This window comes from Ranitomeya imitator, chromosome 8 (genome assembly GCF_032444005.1).
Source record: "Ranitomeya imitator isolate aRanImi1 chromosome 8, aRanImi1.pri, whole genome shotgun sequence".
NCBI classification, from domain to species: domain Eukaryota; kingdom Metazoa; phylum Chordata; class Amphibia; order Anura; family Dendrobatidae; genus Ranitomeya; species Ranitomeya imitator.
Window position 1 is genome coordinate 43142904 of NC_091289.1, and position 22984 is coordinate 43165887.

The 22984-nt window shown below is 42.4% G+C and overlaps 1 protein-coding gene across 14 annotated transcripts in view; it reads right to left on the reverse strand.

Moving 5' to 3' along the window:
• Positions 1-22984, reverse strand: part of IQSEC1 (IQ motif and Sec7 domain ArfGEF 1) — an 816093-nt gene that overhangs the window by 32219 nt on the left and 760890 nt on the right. For all 14 annotated transcript variants that reach the window (XM_069736797.1, XM_069736803.1, XM_069736798.1 and 11 more), the window contains 7 exons: positions 22732-22898; positions 21202-21341; positions 17159-17188; positions 13176-13301; positions 6137-6236; positions 2113-2274; positions 973-1149 (listed from right to left, as the gene is read on the reverse strand). In XM_069736797.1, coding sequence (XP_069592898.1) covers positions 973-1149; positions 2113-2274; positions 6137-6236; positions 13176-13301; positions 17159-17188; positions 21202-21341; positions 22732-22898 — 902 coding nt within the window. The remainder of the gene's footprint in view (positions 1-972; positions 1150-2112; positions 2275-6136; positions 6237-13175; positions 13302-17158; positions 17189-21201; positions 21342-22731; positions 22899-22984) is intronic.

Here is a 22984-nt window from a genome sequence, read left to right on the forward strand (position 1 = left end):
CAAAGAAAGATTCAATGACATATTGTAAAATAATTGTTGTAAAATCACGGCATGGAGGGTAGATTAGTATCCTGCCATTGACAATGTCAAGTATACCGCACTTGTACATCAAAGAGCCTGAATCGCTTTATTAATGGGTACAAGGTACGGTAATTTCCAGCTCACAAGGTCAAGGCGAGCCGCAAGGTTTACCTTCCAAGAAAATAAGCAGCTGTTTAAAACAAGGCTGTTTTTCGTTTCACAGCACGCTAATACACAAATAATAATTTGGGATTTTTTTGTCTACGTTTATGGCTCTGTGTGCAATGTTCTACTCTTTCTATTTAGGTTATATTGTGTTCCTGCATGGCTTAATGTGTACCATAAAGAAGCTTCATATTCCACTGCTATCCTGGTGATAGGACTAACCCAGGAGGTTTATAATTTTTATAAAGGCGGAGATTCGTGAATGCTGATAAAAGATAGCGGTCCAGTTTTTCATCGGACTTGTGTTTGCAGACCCTGAGGGTATGCAGCTCAATGTCAGTCTGCTGCGGTAAAGCTACTTTCAAATGGTAATGCTAAAAGACCTAGATAACTGGGCCAATATCTAGTACAGCATCGAAAGGCAAAAAATAAATTTAGACGGGCTTCACTCCATTTCATTCATCTAATGTAATGCACGGGTACACGGAAGCACAGGATACACATGAAGCGATCATTACATGAACCTGGGTCTGTCTGCTTCTATGTCTACAAATCCACTTACGCTTTCCACTGTCTTCACTGCAAGTATACATAGTAATCTATAATAGTTCATTGTCAAAACAAGTAGGCAAAAAAAAAAAAAGAAAAGGAAAACAGCAAATAAACCAAATAAATATTCTTATAAGGGTTACGGCTGTATACAGCACAAATGATGGTATATTTATATTGAATATACATATTTGTGTATATTAAGCTCATAACCAGGTATACGAGAATCATTCTTACCTGCTTCTGACAGATCTCGAAGAGAGCTGCTGAGAGCGCTGCGTTTTAGTCCTTCGCCTGTGGCGTAGCTGTCATCTAGACATGTCCTGTTCAATGTCCCGTTACCAGACTCCTTCTTCAAACTGGAGCATTGAGACATACTGGGACGCACCACTCCCTTCTGCTTCTCTAGCTCCGCTGAAGCAAACACAATGAGTAGAAGGGAAAAATGAGCCGCATTATCAACTCGCAGAAATCCAATACTGAACAACGAGAAGCGTTTGTATCTGGGATTTCACTGACGAGATCCCGTCCGTAGGACACGCTACATTAGGTTAGGGCAACAATAGTCTTTAAAATGACAATCTGTCGAATCCAACATTGTATGCCACCTTCAGGACCTAGAGCCTGAATACAACCGAAGCACCCCTATACATCCATATTCACGCTAGACTGTGTGTGAAACGCGTCAGTGTTTTGTCATTTGGGATTTTAATGTTGTATAAAGCCTTGAAAATGTATATCCACTATACTTGTTATTGTTTTACCCTGAATTCTCAAACTGGTCCACACATACATTGGAGTTGAGCTTGAATTTTCCTCTTTTTGTTTTTAGGTACACAACCATATGTCACATCTTCATCTTTCCAGGAGCCCTCTTCGCCTCTGAGCTATCCTGATGGGATTCTCTGTTTGTCTTGGTTCTTCATATATTTAGATTGGCCATATTGATAGTACAAGTTATATGGACGCTGTCCCTTCGAGTCAAGAGGGTGACAAGGGACCACCATATAGTGTATGCTATGTACCCCACCTTCTGATTAGTAGTGTGAGAAGGTATTTAGTGGGCAAAATTTTGGCGTCACTAATATGTAATCTAAAGGGCATTATTCTAGTGAGAGCTTCATGGATTAAACATCCATGATTTGCTTAGGAACATTAGTCAACCAGTAGACCAAAATCCATATGTGGCCTTTGGGCCAGTAGAAGACTGTGATGTCCTGGCATCTTGGTCACTTGGCCATACTTTTAATAGAATTGTCTATTTTTTATTCAGCAGATCTTCACTAAATCTACTAATACATCCCCTGTTCTACTGAGTAGCTGCCCTGACATCAGTATGACATTATATGCGCAGACTGTATATACCTTTGTACTTACACTCTATTCTGTATTTTTCCATTTCCTGAACTTCTGCAATGGACTCTCTCAAGTCATCTGTGAACTTCTTGCGATCCTGGGGATTTGGTGCATTGAAGTTTATGAGAACTTTAATATCTGCTCCTGGAATTGCTGATGTGAGTCGGATGCCATTTGGGTAGTCTAAAATGAACAAAGAGTAACAATCAATGAGCTAATCTAGAAATACAGCGCGCAGTGAAGCTCGGCGTCATGTCCGTAATGTAATATCTGCACAGTAGAACAACCATCGAAGAAGAAATTTGCTAAAACAATCTTTTTCGCAAGGCTCAAACCTTAAGAACAGTGTGGTCGGCTCATGGCACCGCACTTTTAAGGCTAGTGACCCACTAAGAGGTTCACCGTGACGTGGTAGTGGCCGTTATACCGTCTGATCACAATGTTAAACTAAGAACCTTGTGTTCAATTTTACAAATTTGTGAGTTTTGGATGTGCAGTCCATGTCTTTTTCTACAGCTATGGTATATTGCATGATCTGTCTCCTCTTTTCTGTTTTCCGTGGTACCAGCACTCTGTCCATTTGGCTTAGGTGTTTTAATTAGCAGGAGACTGCAGAAGGGGTTCTATCTATTTTTGCTCTCAACTTTTAGTCTGAGAGCTCATAGAAACTGAGGTTTGGGTACTACATGGCGGCCATTGTTGCTGTGATGCAGCACATGTGGGGTGGTGTGACAAGGAGCCATGGGGGCTTTGCCTTGCGGCACTGGTGCTCTGGGGCACCGGGTCGCTCCTTACCTGATGCTAAACTGCTTTGGCAGTGGTCGGCACACAGTGCCGCACCTTTAAGGTTCACCGTGACGTGGCAGTGGACTTCATACAGTCTGATCAGAATGTTAAAGTATCAACCTCTTGTTCATTTTTATACATTTTTTGCATAGCTGTAATAGACCAGTGTATACGTTTTGATGTATGGCCCTGGAGCGGACATATCATTGGTGCAACCTGTGCAGCCACACAGGGACCCAAAAGGTGAGGGGGCCATATCTACCTCAAAAGCAGGTGCAATTGTGCATTATAATGAGATATTGAAGTGCATAGAGCCCATACATTGCTCTAAATACTATCAGAAGCCAGGACATCAAATGAGCGCATAGAAACAATAAAGAGCAATCCAAACATCAGATGATGTAAAACATACAATCATTTTATGGTCTCAGAAAACACAATGCCCCTTTATCAAGTGATCTGTGGTATAGTGAACCTATCATTATGCAAAAAGTCGCCAGTTTTTATTTTCATGTTATTTAGATTTTTGTTTTGTTTAACTCCGACATGTGGTCCCAGAGATATGAGCCTATTTATTTACTGCCAATTTATACCACTTTGACAAACCAGGTGTGGCTCACGGGCTCCTCTGGGGCGTGTCTTTAGCCTGTTTTGCATAATTATCATTTGAGACACACCCTCTTTTATAAAGACCATAAAAAGTTGTGCAGGAAAAAGGCCCATATCTTTGGAATCGTATGACGGAATTTAAAAAGAAAAAAAAAATACTCAGGGGAGAAACAAAAATAGACAACGACAAACAAACTATCAATTCTTGACCTGCTAACCGGTCCACTTTAAATAAACGTTTTCCCGAATATCTTACTGAATTCAGAAATAATCAAAGACTCCATATTCTTTGCACTCCCTGTTTTATCTACTGATTTCAGCTGACAGTTCCTGAAGAAAGCGAAGACAGAAGAAATGAATCTGCCTTGTGTAATTCATGAAATTTTCTCGAGAGCCGGAAGCTAATGGCATCTGCTTGTATTTTTAGGAATCTAAGGTAACAGTATTCCTTGAAGCGTAAAAAAAAAATAATGTTATTTCTTCACACATTAGTGTTACTTTATAGCACGATATTAATTCCTGGCTGATGATCATTTATTATCCGATGCCCTCAAATCTGTCATATGTGCCCAAGGGGTAGCAGATGTGCTATAATAACGGCTTACGGTATCATCTATAACTTCGGGATCCCAAAAGAGAGATCTGTCGAAGAGGAGAAAAATATTTAATATTCTCCTGAGTAAACGGTCAGAGAGGTATAATTCTGCATATGAAATACTCAGAACTCGACATTGTGCTAAATAAAGCTGAGTTACTTGTGTTACGGCACAAGGTCACGGGTAATATATAATAGCCGTCCTATTATTTTGCGGGTTATGAGCATAGACAGGAATATATAGAAATCTGAATAAATATTGCGACAGGCAATGATTAATGTCACCATGGCGTAATAAAAGCGAGGCTTAGTATGGAGGGCCACTGTTCCAAACAATCACATCACCGAGCACAAAGTCGCCTGCCAGGACGCTTTAGCATTTGCCGCCTAATGGACTCCACAAATACTCTGCACTGCGGTGACCTGCTGAAGCTTTTGTGAATAATGCCGCTTAAGAGTTGTGCAAATTGACATTTACAGAACAATTTACAGCTTTCACACTTGTCTTCTCGAGAATTTGTCTCATTTTCTATCATCCGTGCTGGTTGCCTCGCAACCGCACAGCTATAAACTAAGGGCAGGCGCACAATGGCACTTGCCGACCAAATGATGCATCAAGTTCAGCTGCAAAATACAAAATTCTCTGCGTTAATTGATGGGATGTAAATGAAGAGTTTGGTATTTAAAGGGTCTCTCCTACAGAACTCAAAATCTGAGTTTTACCTAGGACTCCAAGTTCCCCCTAATCAACATGGTTTTACCTCCCATTGCTAGTCCATTTTTTAAAGGGAACCCGTCAGCAGCTTTTACCTCCCCCCCAAAAACCATTTATATGACTGTAGTGCCCTTTAAAAGATAAGCCAATCCCTTATGCTTATGCTACTCTTTTTAAAGATCAGTCTGGAAGTGCATTAAGACGTCACGGTGCACTTACAGCTCCTCAGTCTCACACTGTATTCCTGACAGGTTGTTTGCTTTATACACTGGCCATTGCCTTGTCCATCAGCCAGGGATTGGTGCTGTCAGTACGGGAGTACATAGTGAGGTTGAGGAGCTGTAAGGGCATCATCACTTCTAGACTGACTTCAAATCAAGATTTCTCGATGTTACAGCAGCACTTTGGGGTCAGAAAGGGATTGACGTGCTAATCTTTTAAAGGGCTACAAATGAATGGTTAGGGAGATTAAAAGTTGCTGACAAGTTCCCTTTAAACATTCTGCATCCTTCTTCCAGGAGACAGCCTGACCTGAGACCTTCTTCAACAATTCTTACTCTTTCCTATGGGCAAACATGAAACAAATATGAGTATATTGTACAGTAGGACTTAAGACCCCCATATACATTTGTCTGACAGTTATCTTCCCCGAATCTCCCATACACGGGAGTGCTCAGCAGATCGCTCCTATATAACAGAGCTGACTTCTCTGGCAGGACTTTACCTCTGCCGGGAATAAAAGGATTGGCTTTTGGGATTCCAACATTCCAATCCTTCTCCCCTTCGACATCACCTGCCGGGAGAGATGGGAGGTTTTTATACACATTAGGTATCTGCTTGATCGTTTGACTGACAGCTATCTCTCCCGACTTCCTCATACACAGGAACACTCGTCTCCTGTGTTTTCAATGAGAGAGCTGCTGCCAGATTCCTCTGGCAGCAGCTTATCCTCACAAGAACAGAAGGATAGACTGTCGGAAATCCAACGTGCCGAAACCTTCTCTAACCTCAGAGTCAGGAGACCTCCATACACATTAGACTGTGTTCCTATCCCAGCAAAATCGAAGGTCTGTCTGACTTTACTCTATATAGTATTGATTGGTTCCTATAGTATTTAGCCAGAGCCCAGGGATTAGCATAAAATTCACCAAGATCGGAATTCAAAATTATGCCAGTGAATAGTTGCAATTCTTGACAGAGTCCGTAGACCAGGGCAGAGGTTATTTTTTTTATCTTACAGCCCATGTGACTTACATGCAATATCCAGGTTATAATTTTATTGATACGACTCCAAAAAGATGCCCCCATTTACAGCCCACAAGAGTCGATGTAAAACTTACACTGATTTTCGAACAGCATAACTTGCATTCCATAGAGGGAGAATGACTGCCGAAAGCTGTAGGTTACAGAATTTTTCTTCTTCTGGAAGATTTTTGTTACCTGGAAAGTATGCAAGTGAACATTTAGAGTTTGGTGGACTTTATTTGACTTCCACTAATAAAAACTAATAAAACTACTTTATTAATATAACAAATTCAAGCTGCACTCTGAAATGCTACAGTATATAAACAGTGAATATATGAAATTGGAACTGAATTAGTGCTGTAGAAAACAAGATAAAAAGTGAAGGTACCTAGCGCACTAATTGGCCAACTCTTGTGTGCCCAACAACCAGCGACAAGGCGTACACCTTTGTTGGGACCCTGACCTAACATGATACCTCTCTCGGGCTAGTTACAGGCTCTTTGGCACACATGAGCTTTAATTTGTTAGTTACATATAGAGTAGATCTCTTAGCTTTCACCTGTTCTCATTTGTCTTACTGCTTGGAAGTGATGGTCAGACTTTTGATATTTGTAAATTCCTTAATCTGACATTAATAGGTCCTAATAAATGCTATATCAAGGAACATTTTAAATTACCGTACTGAAGAAACTTACATTAAAGTCAATTTTAAAAGGTTATACTTTCGGATTTTTTGGTGCTGTAGCTAATCCCCATTCATGATGCACATTGCGTCTAGAAAAATGCTGGAGGGGCCACAGCATTCCAGCAAGGGCCACTGACTTTGGTATTTATTGGTGGTCCAAGGAGTAGGGCTGTCACTGACCACACATTGACTGACTCTCTTAGGAGTATGATATCAATGACTATTGAGGGAAAAAAACATTTAACAAAAAATGTCTATAAAAATGCATTCACAAAATACTTGGCACTCAGAGGTTTTTTTGCAGAAACAAGTTGAACGTTTTCGGTCTAATCACAAGACCTGGGCATGGAGGCGCGGAGGTATGGCGAGGAGTCGCAATGTAGGCTGGAGCTTAGATTTCCAGGTGCGTGACATGGGGCTGCAATGAGGCCAGAACGGCCCAGATAATTTTCCAGGATATCGTATATCACTCCCGGGGCGTAGTTATACGCAGGACCACAGGTCCATATACCGTGCGCAGCATTCCAGTTGTGATAAAGATTATTCTGATGAAGGTCTTGTGATTAGACCGAAAATGTTTAAAATCTTCAAACTGGATGCACAAATAGACGAAATGTTCAACTTGTTTCTGCAAAAAAACCTCTGAGTGCCAAGTATTTTGTGATTACTATTTGATGGGTTGGAAACCCGACTTGTGCACCACCAACAAGGACCTTGAGTGCCGTGTGTACGTCTTTATAAAAATGCATGGTAAGGATTAAAGAGGTGTTCCCATCTCTGTAAGTGATGGTATAGCTGTCACACTGTGACTGTTCGTGATTAGGGAAAGAGGCCCTGAACCATCACTAGGACTGAGGCCCTAACTATCCCTGATCCCAAAGGTACCTCTAAAGGTGAGGAGGTTTGGGCCACAAGCCTTACTGTTCTCCTGTTATACCCTAAACTGTCCCCTCCCCCTATACCAGGAAGCCTGGGGCAGAAATGCTGGTGTATCTACATGTAAGACAGACAACGATAACAGAAAACAACAAACATACAAACACTCACCAAAGGTAGAGAGGTATATAGGGAGGGATAGGAAAGTACCAACCAAATGGAAATAAGACAATGAGGAAAGCATACACTCAAAAACAGCACGCAACAATCTCCAGTAGCAACAACAATATCCAATTCAGCACAGCGTGTCCAAGAAGCTAGGAAGCAAAGCTTTCATTGGCAGGAAGAGAAGGTCTGGCCAGGTTTTATAGGAAGAGGTAATGATCAGATCAGAAGCAGCTGAAAAGTAGCCTCATGTTTCTGACCAACATAAAAAGGGATGTTAACCTCTACAGCATCAAAGGAAACAAAATCCATTTACCGTAATATGGGACACAAACACACAGGCTAAATGGAAGATCTGCGATTCACACAGTGGCGTAGGAAGGGGAGTGCGGGGGGGGCGGTCTGCCCCGGGCGGCACAATGCGGGGGGCGGCCGGCGCTGCAGGAGAAAGAAAAAAAAAAAAAAAGACGCCCCTTTAAATCTTCGGGCGGCGCCGTCCGCCGCCACGACCAGGCTCCCCCCGCCCCTGGGCCCCCGCTCTATACTCACCTCTCCTGGTTCCTGCGGCGCCGGCAGCTACAGCGTCCTCTGACTCTGCGACGTCTCAGAGCAGAGGGCGCGATGACGTCACTACTGTGCGCGCCGCTCTGCCTCTCTGTACTGAGCGTCGCAGAGCCGGAGAGACGCTGACTGCACCGGACCTGCGCTAGGAACGGGAGAGGGGAGGATTTTACTTTTTTTTTTTTTCTTTATGTCTGACTCTGGGGGCAATGCTGGAGACCATTGGGCAGATTGCTAGACACACCGGGGCAATACTGGAGACCATGGGGTAGATTGCTGGACACACCGGGGCAATACTGGAGACCATGGGGCAGATTGCTGGACACACTGGGGCAATACTGGAGACCATGGGGCAGATTGCTGGACACACTGGGGCAATACTGGAGACCATGGGGCAGAATGCTGGACACACTGGGGCAATACTGGAGACCATGGGGCAGAATGCTGGACACACCGGGGCAATACTGGAGACCATGTGGCAGATTGCTGGACACACTGGGGCAATACTGGAGACCATGGGGCAGATTGCTGGACACACTGGGGCAATACTGGAGACCATGGGGCAGAATGCTGGACACACCGGGGCAATACTGGAGACCATGGGGCAGAATGCTGGACACCGGTGTGTCAATACCGGACACCCGGTGGGCAATACTGGAGACCATGGGGCAGATTGCTGGACACACTGGGGCAATACTGGAGACCATGGGGCAGAATGCTGGACACACCGGGGCAATACTGGAGACCATGGGGCAGATTGCTGGACACACTGGGGCAATACTGAAGACCATGGGGCAGAATGCTGGACACAATGGGGCAATACTGGAGACCATGGGGCAGAATGCTGGACACACTGGGGCATACAGGAGACCATGGGGCAGATTGCTGGACACACTGGGGCAGATTGCTGGACACACTGGGGGTAATATGCTGGACACACTGGGGGTAATATGCTGGACACACTGGGGGTAATATGCTGGACACACTGGGGGTAATATGCTGGACACTGGGGGTAATATGCTGGACACACTGGGGCAGACTGCTGGACACACTGGGGCAATGCTGGACACTGGGGCAGATTGCTGGACACACTGGGGCAATGCTGGACACTGGGGCAGATTGCTGGACACACTGGGGGTAATATGCTGGACACACTGGGGCAGATTGCTGGACAACATGGGGGTAATATGCTGGACACACTGGGGCAAATTGCTGGACACACTGGGGGCAGGACTTGGGGCATGATTGGAGACATGGGGCAGGATTGGATCATGGGGCAGGACGGATACGATGGAGGCTGGTGGGGCAGGATGGGGAGATCATATGGGGTAGAATGGATAGTCATGAGTGCAGGATACGAGAACATATGGCTGGAGCCAGGAATGAGATAAACGGGGCCAGGGTGGGGAATAGTGTTACCATAGGGGCTAATTAAGGGATATTATTACTGCAGTGATGTATTTATTTTATTTTTTGAGTATACTGTTTTAAATGGGGGGGCGGTACTGTTATTGTGCAGAGTGACACTATATCGCCTTTTTGTCTTCGTGTGGTGTAATGTAGAAGTTGTGAAAAATTAAGTAATGTGTTCTGCAAGCGGAGCTCGAGATAACTGTGTTATTTCCTGCAGAGACGAGTCCTGGCTGGAAGGAATGATGGCGGTCTGTGCTGGATGAAAGATGAAGGACTTCACCTAGAGACGTCACTGGTGAGTCAGTGTTACCTATACACTGACACTATACACTGTATACTATATACAGCGGTCCTGTGTACAATGTCACCAGTGATCACTGTGTTACCTATACATTATATACAGAGTTCCTGTGTATAATACCACCAGTGATCTCTGTATTACCTCTACACAGACACTGCATACTAAGTACAGATCTCCTGTGAATACTGGCACTTATGGTGATAGTATTGTGTTTTTTTTTTATTACTGATCAGTATTGTAGTATTCAGTCACTATGTGGTGGTAATATGTGGTCTGGAAATGGTGTTGTGGTATTTGTCCCTTGTATGTAGTATTATTCGGTCACTATGTGGTCTGGTCATGGTGTGGTGGTATTAAGTCACAGGTTTGGCATGTGGGGGTGACACCATTAGGCCCAGTTTAAGTTCTACAAAACAGGAAAACCATTTTTGGTAACCTTTGTGTGTATTGAGCCGGGGGGGGGGGGGGGGGCGCCAAACTCGGGAACAGCCCCGGGCGGCAAAAGCTCTAGCTACGCCTCTGGATTCACAATACGTAGTGATCTTCTAACCCCAGATCTCCCACAAGGATGTGACACACTGTGACAATAGCTCTAGAATATGTTAATATTTAGTAATCTATGACCCCCACTGATCGTGTCAATAAATGACCTGCAGAGCTTCTTCAACTTTCTATTCAAATCATAGTTTCTCCCCTGCGATGGGGTGTTCCTGATGATCCACTGCAGAGCGGCTCCTTTCAAGTGAATGTTGCCGTTCCCTGCACAGCCATGAGTGCAGGAGCAACTGTGCATGGAGATCAGGGAAATAGAATCTGTCAGCAGGTTGTTGCTATGTAATCCAAGAGCAGCATGATGTAGGGACAGAGACGCTGATTCCAGTGATGCGTCACTTACTGGGCTGCATGATGTCATTATGATTCAATGATTGTTTTATTCTGCTGCAGATCTAGCAGTGCTTGGAATGCTGAGCCCCATATAACCCTGCCTACACCACTAATTATGGAAACAGGAACACATGGGCTACTTGCACATTGAACAAGTCTGTAGGAACATGCTCACACACCACCAAGAAACTTGAAGACACAAAAGAGTATAGTAGAACCAAAAACACTCAGTTTAAAAAAATCACAGTAATCCGCAAGTGCTAGTAAAAAGATGTAAAAAACAGGGTATTTGGTTGATACGCTTTTTGCAAAAAATGTATACTAAGCTGCTCCACCCAACGTCAAGGTATACCCATATCAGAGCAGTCCTAACTGATGTATGCAATCCCTATATGATTTATTTAAAAACCTGATCATCTGTATATTACTTGTGTGAACAGGGTTCAGAGAGGAAAAGTCCATGTGGACATGAGTGAAACTCAGTGTTTTTGGTTCTACTATGCTCTTTTGTGTCTTCAAGTTTCTTGGTGGTGTGTGAGCATGTTCCTACAGACTTGTTCATTGTGCAAGTAGCCCATGTGTTCCTGTTTCCATAATTGTTCTCTTGTGCCTACAAGACTGGGGAGTTACCCACCACTCCTCTTGGGCTATCTGCACAAAAGCTGTTCAACTCAGCATGTCCACATGGACTTTTCCTCTCTGAACCCTGTTCACACAGGTAATATACAGATGATCAGGTTTTTAAATACATCAGATAGGGATTGCATACATCAGTTAGGACTGCTCTGATATGGGTATACCTTGACGTTTGGTGGAGCAGCTTAGTATAAATTTTTTGCAAAAAACGTATCAACCAAATACCCTGTTTTTTACATCTTTTTATTAGCACTTGCGGATTACTGTGATTTTTTGAAACTGAGTATTTTTGGTTCTACTATGCTCTTTTGTGTCTACACCACTAATTAACATCTTTCTGTGGCCATCGTATATTGACAGAAAACTGCTAATTAGTAGTGGAGATGTGGTTGGACCAGAAGGCACAAGACACCTTGTCCTGTAGTGATAATCTACTACTGATAAAACACTGGTTTTATTGAAACAGCAGCATTTAAGTAAGTGATATATCACTGGAATCAGGGTCTCAGCCCCCACACCATGCTGCTCTCGGATTGCACAGTAAAATGTGCTGACATATTCCTTTGAAGGGGACGGTGCTGAAGCCACTTTAATGATCAGGATTGGGTAAGGTCCGAGACGTTAGATCCCCAGTGATCATAACGTGATCATATCAAGGCGAAAATGAAAATAGCCCTTTAATACTTAATGGAGCAGATTTAGTAAAAAAGTGTGCGAAAGGAAAACTGTCTTTATTATCCATAGAAAAATATTAAAATTTGCGAGCCCTCGGTGGTTGATACCTTTTAATGGCGAACTGAAAAGATGGTAACGAAAAGCAGCTTTTATGACTAGTCATTGTTTTACGCCCAGCGTCCTGCTTCTCCCGTTTATCTGCAGTTTTACATAGCGGCATTTCCAATGCCGGCAGCAAAGCCTTTCATAAGTGTATAGATTAAGAAGTAGTCTCATCTCTTTGATCTCCAAATCTATTTTTGGGAAAGGATGAAAGCTCCAAATTTATAGTGATAAAACGTTTAACAGTTCTGAACGCTTCGAGCTGCACAAATAACATGTAATGTGTACGCACTCTCCGAAAAGAGGAGCCACTAGTATACTATATATTTTCTAGTTCTGAGCCTTACAGGCAATGTGTACTAATAATAAGGTATCCTGACTAAACGATGTCTGATCCGGGACTTCTGGGGATAGATTTCACTTAGGGCTGGTATACACCAGCGTATTTTCTCTCATCGGGTCAATCATGCAAATCAAATCTGACCAGACTGTCAGCATAGTGTAATCTGATTCTGTTAGATGAGACGATGGAGAAAAAAATTCTCCATCTTCTCCATTGTGCCAGCCCATGGAATTCGGACTGCACTCAGATGTCATCCAAGTGCAGTCAAATGGTTTCCATACACTTATTGACTTGCATGGCCAAGTGCGATCCAAATATTAGATCATAATCGGGCAGGCAACAATTTTTTCCTCGTACTGGCTAGAGGAACCAAATCTGACATGTGCAAGGCCCCATAGAATTATACTGGTCCGAGTGCAATCCGATGTTTTGTCGGATCGAACTTAGCCCAAAAATATAGCCATGTGCATGAGCCTTTAACGTGATACATACCACTAGAAGGTCATTAAACAGGAAGATTTCTCTCTGGTGTAAACCGAGTTTTTGGGGTTTGTTTGGATCGGGGACTTCGAAAAGACGGCAGTAGCAGACCAGTCTTCGATGCGGTAAGGAAAGGACCTGTAGGTAGAAAAGCAACATTTTCAATAGGTGGTAAAGAATCCAGAACGAAAATGTTATCAAATCATGATTGTTAAGGCCAAATACACATTAGAGTTAGATGGGCTTGTTGATTTTCGTAGGGCCTGTGTCGGAGAGGAAGAGGATTGGGCGTCTTCCAAGGAGGGGATATCAGGGGAGAGAAGGATCAGGCATTTTCAATTTCAGTGTCTGATTCTTTGCTCTCCATGCCAATGTACACTATATGCATGATCTGCCACACTGAGCGTGCAGGAGTATGACGGGACTATAGAAGATCATGGTGGATCACAAAGTGAACAATAAGTTAAATGGGTCTAAGGGTATAGGATCTGCTTTTCGGTAGAAAAAAGGACTTTTATTAGGTACAGTAGATCCACTAATGACTATTTCTGGAATGGGCATCTACGGTGAAACCATTGACATTTATGATCCTGTATCAGCCAACCCAGACTTTCCTCCAGCTGAAGATTACTACAGATCTGGATTTCATCCTACCCAAAGCGCGCAGGCCCCGATTCACCAACACTGGCGATTTTCACACCGGTCTTGATGAGGAGGGTGTGTTGGAGTCAGAGGCGCATAATGACTAGTGACGTGCGCCTCACTAGACATTTTACTTCGGCCATGGCCTGGAATAAGAGCCACCCAGGTTGATTGTGAATTAGAAGAGATGTGGCGTCACACCCCTGCTGCAATGGGCAAAAATGGGCAAGAAAACGCCAACAGTCACCACATTTTTTCCGAACTTAGATGCGTAAAAATGTGACTTTTCAAAAGCTTTTGCGTCAGTATTCTGGTGTAAATGTGTTGATAAATCGGGGCCTCAATTTTTACATCTCTACATGGAAATAAAAATCATGACCCTATAGAGTAACGGGCCGACCCTATAGAGTAACGGGATTCTCCAATGCCAGAACTTGGACTAATAATATTTGATGCTCCCCAGGCCTGTCACTCATCATTGTCAGATTTTTCTAAATCTTATTAAAGCCTAATCCTGAGCCTACATAAATACACATAAACAAGCACATTAATAAATGTCATGTGTGACAGACGTGGGGCAGAAATATAGCCACTTCTGACATACTAGATATACAAAAACAAACATAAAAAACATCGAGCAGTCCTTTACCAATTACAAGGGTTGTCTCGAAAAAAAGGCAAAAAAGCTAAGACGTGCCATCAACATTCGACTGGGGTCCGACCTCTAGAAAACGTTGGCTCTGCTTTGCATTTTCTGGAGGTTATACAGTATATCAGATTATTGACGTTGGGCCATGATATAACTTCTATATGAATACTGGGCCAAACGGGTGGATTCTGAAAAAAACTCTAGAAGATTCATCTGGAAACAAAGTGGCACTGGTGATAATGTGTTTAGCGTGCATTAACACTGCATCGATTATCAGAAACACGTGAGGTCCTATGAACTCTCGCTTCCCGATAACTGTGACATATAAACAGACTTTCGATCACTGAATGACAGCAAAACACTCGTTCGTTGGGTGAAATGATCTTTTGGCTTGATAAGAAAAGCGTGAGTTGGAGGGTTATACCTCCTTTGATCGAACATTGATGGCAAAAATTAGCAATACGCTATCAATGTTTAGCCTCTCTTAGGCTACATTCACATTAGCGTTGCGTCGGGCGCAACCGCGGGGACGCATGCGTCATGCACCCCTATATTTAACATGGGGGCGCATGGACATGCGTTGTCTTGCGTTTTGTGACGCATGTGTCTTTTTTGGCGCAAGCGTCAGGGCGCAGAGGACGCAGCAAGTTGCATTTTTTTTTGCAAAAGCAAGCCAAAAATGGACGCATGCGTCACAAAACCATGCATTTTTGCATGCGTTGTGCATGCGTTGTGCGTTGCGTCGCTGACGCAACACACAACAACGCAAATGTGAACGTACCCTTAAGGACACCAATGTGCTGGAGCCGGTATAGTATATATTCATGCAGTAAGCAACCTAACACAGTGGTAATAATATAATTAATCATGTCCGATCTCTGCTCTAATCTGGATTTTTCCTGCGATAAGACCTAATGAGGGCAAAGTGTCACCTTAGGGAATACAAGCTAAAGGGAACCTGTCTTGTTGTTCGTGCAGTCCGATCTGTTACTAATAGAGAAGAAGCCGAGCAGTATGATATACAGGTTTGTGGGGGGAAAGATTTAGTATATTTTTTATTTATTCATTGAAATCCCTAATGCTTGTATGTATATGAGTCCAGTGGGCGGAGCTACTCAGTGATTGACAGGTATTTCTGCATGCACAGTACAGACTTTATATTATCTGAGATATTGGTGACCTATCCTTAGTTTTGATAATCGGTATCAGATTGGCGGTCCTACCGATCGTCTGATTGAAGGAAATAGCTCCGTACATTGTGTAGTGGTCGTGAGTGGTACTGCAGTTCTCTTATTTATGTGAATAGGAGTACCATCCACGGCCACTTCACAATGTATGGAGCTATGCCAGGCCCAGTGCGCTGTGGCTTGGAATACGGCGGGAGGACTTTCTTTATTTGGATCTTCGCCGTGCCACATGTGACAGCAGTGGCTTCCTCCGTGCAAAGAACTGTAGCAGCCTCAATAAGGGTGAGCTGGTTCTCCTACATCCTTTTTGCCTCAAAGTTGTACCGCAACTGATCTGATACTATTGCAAAGAAAACTATTTTAAAGGGGTTGTCCACTACTCGGACAAAATGTTTGGCCCCGATAAAATAATAAAACCTATCCTCACCTCCCTTGCCAGCGCCGTTCCCGCGGTGTCAGCACTTGCTCTCCCCGGTGCTCTCGTGATGGCATCACTGCCCATTCTTCGAACAAATCGAACATGGAGAGGAAGTCTGGATACACATGATGAGAGCATTATACTGCCTCTGTACAAATCCCTAGTTAGACCGCACATGGAGTACTGTGTCCAGTTTTGGGCACCGGTACTCAAGAAGGCTATAATGGAACAAGAGAGAGTACAAAGGAGGGCAACAAAATTAATAAAGGGGATGGGAGAACTACAATACCCAGATAGATTAGCGAAATTAGGATTATTTAGTCTAGAAAAAAGACGACTGAGGGGCGATCTAATAACCATGTATAAGTATATAAGGGGACAATACAAATATCTCGCTGAGGATCTGTTTATACCAAGGAAGGTGACGGGCACAAGGGGGCATTCTTTGCGTCTGGAGGAGAGAAGGTTTTTCCACCAACATAGAAGAGGATTCTTTACTGTTAGGGCAGTGAGAATCTGGAATTGCTTGCCTGAGGAGGTGGTGATGGCGAACTCAGTCGAGGGGTTCAAGAGAGGCCTGGATGTCTTCCTGGAGCAGAACAATATTGTATCATACAATTATTAGGTTCTGTAGAAGGACGTAGATCTGGGGATTTATTATGATGGAATATAGGCTGAACTGGATGGACAAATGTCTTTTTTCGGCCTTACTATGTTACTAAGTCCGGGCTGAAGCTGATCTTGGACTTCCTCTTCATGTTCGATTTGTCTCAAAGCGAAGACAGTGACGCCATCTCTGATTGGGCGCCGACGTCAAGTGTCACAACACCGCGGGAGCGGGAGTGCCGACACCGCGGGAACGGTACTGGCACAAGAGGTGAGTATAGGCTTTATTATTTTATCGGGGCCAAGAGGGGGGTATGATAAGAAGTTGGCCAAGTTGTGGGCAACTTCTTTAACAAATGTATGGGGGGGGGAAATTCTAGTATTAAGCATATAATAATAAGGAGAACGTTTCAGAACAAAGGTAGACATTAGACGCTTTAGACGAGATCTAGTAGAGTTTAGCTAAAAAGTGTTAAACAAAACGAATACCTACACAGCCAAGTCCGTGGTGTAGGGATCCGATCTACAGTAAAAAGACACACATAAAGTCATTAGCAATAAAAAAAAAAACAACGTAAGAAACAAAGGAAATGCAGTGACAACACAAAAACTACAACATGTATTCTGGAGAATTGGACAAAAGAACACTTTACACATTTCCATCTCAGAACACCACATGTGAAGAACCAACGCGTTTCAATAGATGGATCTCCTGGGGAAGTTACTGCGGCGAGGAGCAAGGCCAGGGAATGATATTTCCAGGGATCCTATAAAATAACCTACATCTTTGGCTTTGTGATCTTAATACTGCAAAATGATGGAGCAACACTGACATTTCAGAGGGAAATAACATGGAGGAAGCAATAAAAAAATGATCCTTTTATTGTGATAGGTAAAGATGCTGATGAGGACACATCATAAAATCGGTTCCAACACATTAAAAAAACAAACAACATAAAAAAATACAGAAAGGGACCAAAGTCTATCGTTGCATGCCCAGAATTGGCTGATTTATCTGGGTAACGGATATGTTGCTGGGAATCACACGTAGGCTTGATACTAAAACAGGTTTATAATCAGAGCTGAGCAATAATAAGTCAATAAATATGAATATTAAAAGAAACCAGATACATTGATAGCCAAGGACTCCGGCAAACAGACAGTGGGAGCACAGATACTAACACACTTTCCTCTTTCGGAAACAGTCCAGGCAATTTTGTGGCTGTCCCAGTCCTAATAGGGTCAAGGTCTACACCAACCCTACCCATAAATTGAATTTACCGACCAGGGATGAGATGATCCTGGACGTCATGGGATCAAACATCCCTTTAAATGGAATTTGTAACTATGTTTTTGCTATGTAATCTGAGAGCTCATGATGTAGAGGTTGAGAGCCTGTCTCACATACTAGGTTGTGTTTTGTTGTTTCATACAATGAGTGTTTTATCAGCAGGATATTATCACTACAGGACAAGGTGTCTCATCCCCTTTGTCCAATCCTGCCCCCCAGCACTGATTAACAGCTTTCTGTCAATATACATTGTACACAGCAGCCAATCAGAGGTGTGGGCGGGGTCATACAGAGCTCAGCATTCCGAGCTCTGCTAGATCTGCAGCAGAAAAAACTGTGATTCTATGAGAACTGCTGCACCCTGTAAACTAAGTGATACATCGCTGGAATCAGGGTCTCTGTCCCTACATCATGCTGCTCTCAAAAAACCTGTTGACATATTTATTTTAATGACCAATGTTTATTAACTATGCTATTGATTTTGTCATAACCCCTCTATCAATATTTGTTAATTTTTCAGTTAAAACGTGATATAGGAGTAGCTAGCCCTTCCTTTCTGAACAGTACCCTCCTGTCCAGGCGGAATTCAAAGGCTGTAGTCACTGATTGGGTGCAGTAGTCACATGACACCCTTCCCTCGCCCCTCGGAAGAAAGATTTGATTTTCGGGTGGGGGACACAGTACGGATTACAGAGAAGCAGTGGCTCTCTGGAGATTGGACATAGTTTTTATTTTTTCTTTGAACACCAGTGGTTCATTAAGATTTATTGGAGTAGTAGTGAGGAAACCCTTTAAGGAAATTTTGGGAAATGTTCACAATATAAAACCTTTTTAGTGCTAGTTCTAAAATTCTTTGATGAATCATTTTTCAATATGTTTATTTTTGGTCAAAACTTCCTTATTCTGCTACATTGCTCAAAATCCCTTGCCTCCATTCACAATCCCAAAGTCCAAAGAGCTTTCCAAAATTTTAGAAAAAGTTCGTCAAGAGTAGGCAATTTTATAAAGCAAAGAAATAAGTATTACTAACCCCTTATATCCCCTTCTGTTCTGGTGGTCAAGGCCGGTCATCACTTGCCCCGGAGCTCATAAGCCGTGTGTGTAAAGATCACAATCAAACCAAGCGATTGGCTGCAGTGGTCAAGTGAATGATGGATGGGACATCATTGATCAGCTGGGACCACTAACAGCGGCAGAGCTGGAACGTCAGGGGATTCAACCTGTCTTTTTATTTCTAAGAACACCCCCTAATCTTGGCCAACATTTCGAAAATTACCGAAACCTAAATTAGAGGAAGTTAGAAACTTCAATGCAATGGCTTTTATTACCAGAAACATGCTCCCCCTAGAGGGGGCTGCAAACCCCCAAAATGTTATCTTTTACATTTATGGCTGTAGACATTCACTTTAGGAACACCTTCAATTAGGAAAACATGTACAAATTGATTTTAATTTAAAAAAATATATATTTATATCTATTCACAGCAAATGCTAAAAAATATTGACTTACCTTTTGTTCTGGAGAAATAATAAAATTATAATAATGATGAGAAAAAAACATCTTCCTCTAGTTTTCAGGGACACTAAAGTCACACACTATTGTAAAGTAAATGTTGTATTAATGGCCTATGTGTACCCATTTGCCCACATTCATCCATTAGGCTGCATTCACACACTCGAGTCTGATTTCACAACAGTGTAAGAACGTCCATTTTTCTTCCATGTGTGATATGTTTTGCCTCCCTGTTGTATCTAATTTTTTCTACCCCATTTTTAATAACTGAAGCAGGTAGACTGCGTGAACTGTAACTTATCCACTGACTCCTCCTAATGGATCATTTAAAAAATGATGGAACATTGATGGAACTCTGAAGGACAAAGGATGTCTTCTCTTTTTAACCCCTTTAATGGATCCCCATTAAGGGGTAACTGTACTTTTAAGTAACGATTCAGAATAACGATGAGAGAAACATAAAAATGGTGGCACTCACCGACCCATTAAAAGTTCCTTTATTGTTTCACATTGAAACCTGGATGCAGGAGAGTCTGTGGAAAACATGTCGGACAATGACCATTTAGCACCTTCTGCGCTTCAACGGGTCCTGTACTGAAGGGGAAATGATGGAAATCTTGCTAGTTTTTTAGCAAAATTCCCGTCATTTCCCCTTCAGTTCCAGACCCTTTGAAGCACAGGAGGCGCGAAACGGCGGTGAAACAATAAAAGAACTTTTAATGGGACGGTGAGTGCCATCATTTTTTTCTTTCTCTCATGGACATTGATTGATTTGTTTTTTCTTGGTGGGCACTTGAGATCCCAGGGGTCCGATGTGATTTGCTTTCCCTTAATCACAATAGACTTTGGCCATAGGTGTGACAGCGGTGCCGGTCTCATTCCTTGAACTATTCAAAATAAGCTATCATGTGTTGTACATGAGGAATAACACCATTTCTAGCCATTATATAACTTGTATCCTGCATTTTCACCAGTTTTCCCGTCTGCTGGCTTTATCTCTAATTTACATTTCTCTCTGAGCTGGTGGGTAGAGACTAAATGCGGTCACCTCTCCCATACACAGTACTGCACACAGAAAGGGAGTCCTAATCTTCATTCTATTTTTTTTTAGCACACAGAGTCGAGCAGAAGCACATAAGAAATTATACAGCAAGAGTGATCAGTGTAGTTATTTATTTATTCAGCACAGGGGAGAGGTAAAAGACTTGTTAGAAAGCTCACCGTGATCTTTCTATGTCTCCTTCTACCTATTTCCTTTCCCTGCTGCTCACTCTTCCTCCACTCTCTGTAGATTATAATGGGCTTTATACAGAGTTGATGATGCGTTCAGGGGGTAGAGGGAGAGGAAAAGGCTGATAAGAGGGAAAGGAAGTAGATTTCTCTGATACGACATATTTCAAAGTTTATTATACTCTCCTGCACTGTTGATTTATGCAACATTTTTGAAAGCCATTTAATGGCAAAAAGAAAAATGGGGGAGAAAACCACAAGTTCTGAGTCTCACAGATCGGTCACATGGATCCATATGTGTGTATGGATCAATTAAATTTTATGGGTCCGTGTGCTGCCCGCGAAAACAATGGACATCAGGAGGATGTGTACGGCGGTTGTGTTAATGTAACCTTACTTTATTTGTATAAAACATTTAAACTATCAGGAGATAATCCCAGTAGTACACGGTAGCATATTACTATGTGTACTGCATACTGACTGGGCGACAACCAGTAACTCACCGGCTTCTTGCCTACAATAAGTTTTTCAACCTTCTGAACTTGAGATACATGATCTTCATTAGTCTTGAGTTCACGCTTACGGATGCGCTCATAAATGCCTATCAGCATCTCCCGGGGGATGTCCTCACCATCGTCCACACCTGCAGAGAGTGACAGTTCTCATTACCAAAGGACGGGACATTACTGCTTGTTATTGCTGATGTCTCTGCAAGGTCAAAGCCAAGGACAATGATCACACATATCGTTGTTTTTCAGGGATGGGTAAGCAGGTACTGAATTGACAATTAGCCCAGGCACCACAACACTGTTTCTCTGGATAGTTGGATCATGGAGAAAATGATATCCGCACAGTTACTTGTTCTGCATTCATTACCTGTCATTCCCGGACTTCAATGTTTAATTACCCAAAAGTATATAAAGCCCACATTATGCACTGAAGGGGGTTCCTTATTACTACAACGGTGATTTAGCTTTATATACTACACGGGATCAGTGGAATATCAGGATGAATGAAATCATTTTCATTAAAATATCCCTACTAGTTATGTCTCCCATAAAATATCCATACTAGTTATGTCTCCCATAAAATATCCATACTAGTTATGTCACTCATAAAATATCCCTAATAGTTATGTCTCCTATAAATATCCCTACTAGTTATGTCACTCATAAAATATCCCTAATAGTTATGTCTCCTATAAAAATCCCTACTAGTTATGTGTCCCATAAATATCCCTACTAGTTATGTCTCCCATAAAATATCCATACTAGTTATGTCGCTCATAAAATATCCCTAATAGTTATGTCTCCTATAAATATCCCTACTAGTTATGTCTCCTATAAATATCCCTATTAGTTATGTCTCCCATAAATATCCCTATTAGTTATGTCTCCCATAAATATCCCTACTAGTTATGTCTCCCATAAATATCCCTCTTAGTTATGTCTCCCATAAAATATCCATACTAGTTATGTCTCCCATAAAATATCTCTACTAATTATGTCTTCTAGAAAATATCTCTACTAGTTATGTCTCCTATCAAATATTCCTACTAGTTATTTATTTACTATGCTTTTCTTATACAGCGCTATCTTATTCCACAGCACTTTACATATATTATCATCACTGTCCCCGATGGGGTTCACAATCTAAATTCCCTATCAGTACGTCTTTGGAGTGTGGGAGGAAACCGGAGAATCCGGAGGAAACCCACGCAAACACGGGGAGAACATACAAACTCCTTGCAGGTGTTGTCCTTGGTGGAATTTGAACCCAGGACCCCAAGATCTCAAGAAGAAAGGTTCTCACTTTAAAACCGAAGCATCGCCATGATGGGCCATTAAACAGTAGCTTTTTTCACTTTGACTGGTGTACTGCCTCCAATCCCTTGAAGTCTATCTATCTATCTATCTATCTATCTATCTATCTATCTATCTATCTATCTATCTATCTATCTATCTATCTCTCTATCTATTATCTACCTATCTATCTATCTAGTGGTATATACTATTGAAAATTTTAACTATTACCTCTTAGATTCTTCACAAAATCCTCCAGCTTCATCTTTCGCTCGGGCTTTACGTTGGGGCTGTACATGTCAGTGTTGAGAAGGATAATTGCAAATGCCAAAATGAAGATGGTGTCTGGATTCCGGAACTGCCTGACAACCCCGGGGTTACAGATGCAATACCTCTGGCTGTAATACAAGATCAAACCATCATGTACAAACCAAGATACTTCCTAAAAGCTAGTAAGTGAGTAGGCCATATTACATGTAGTCAT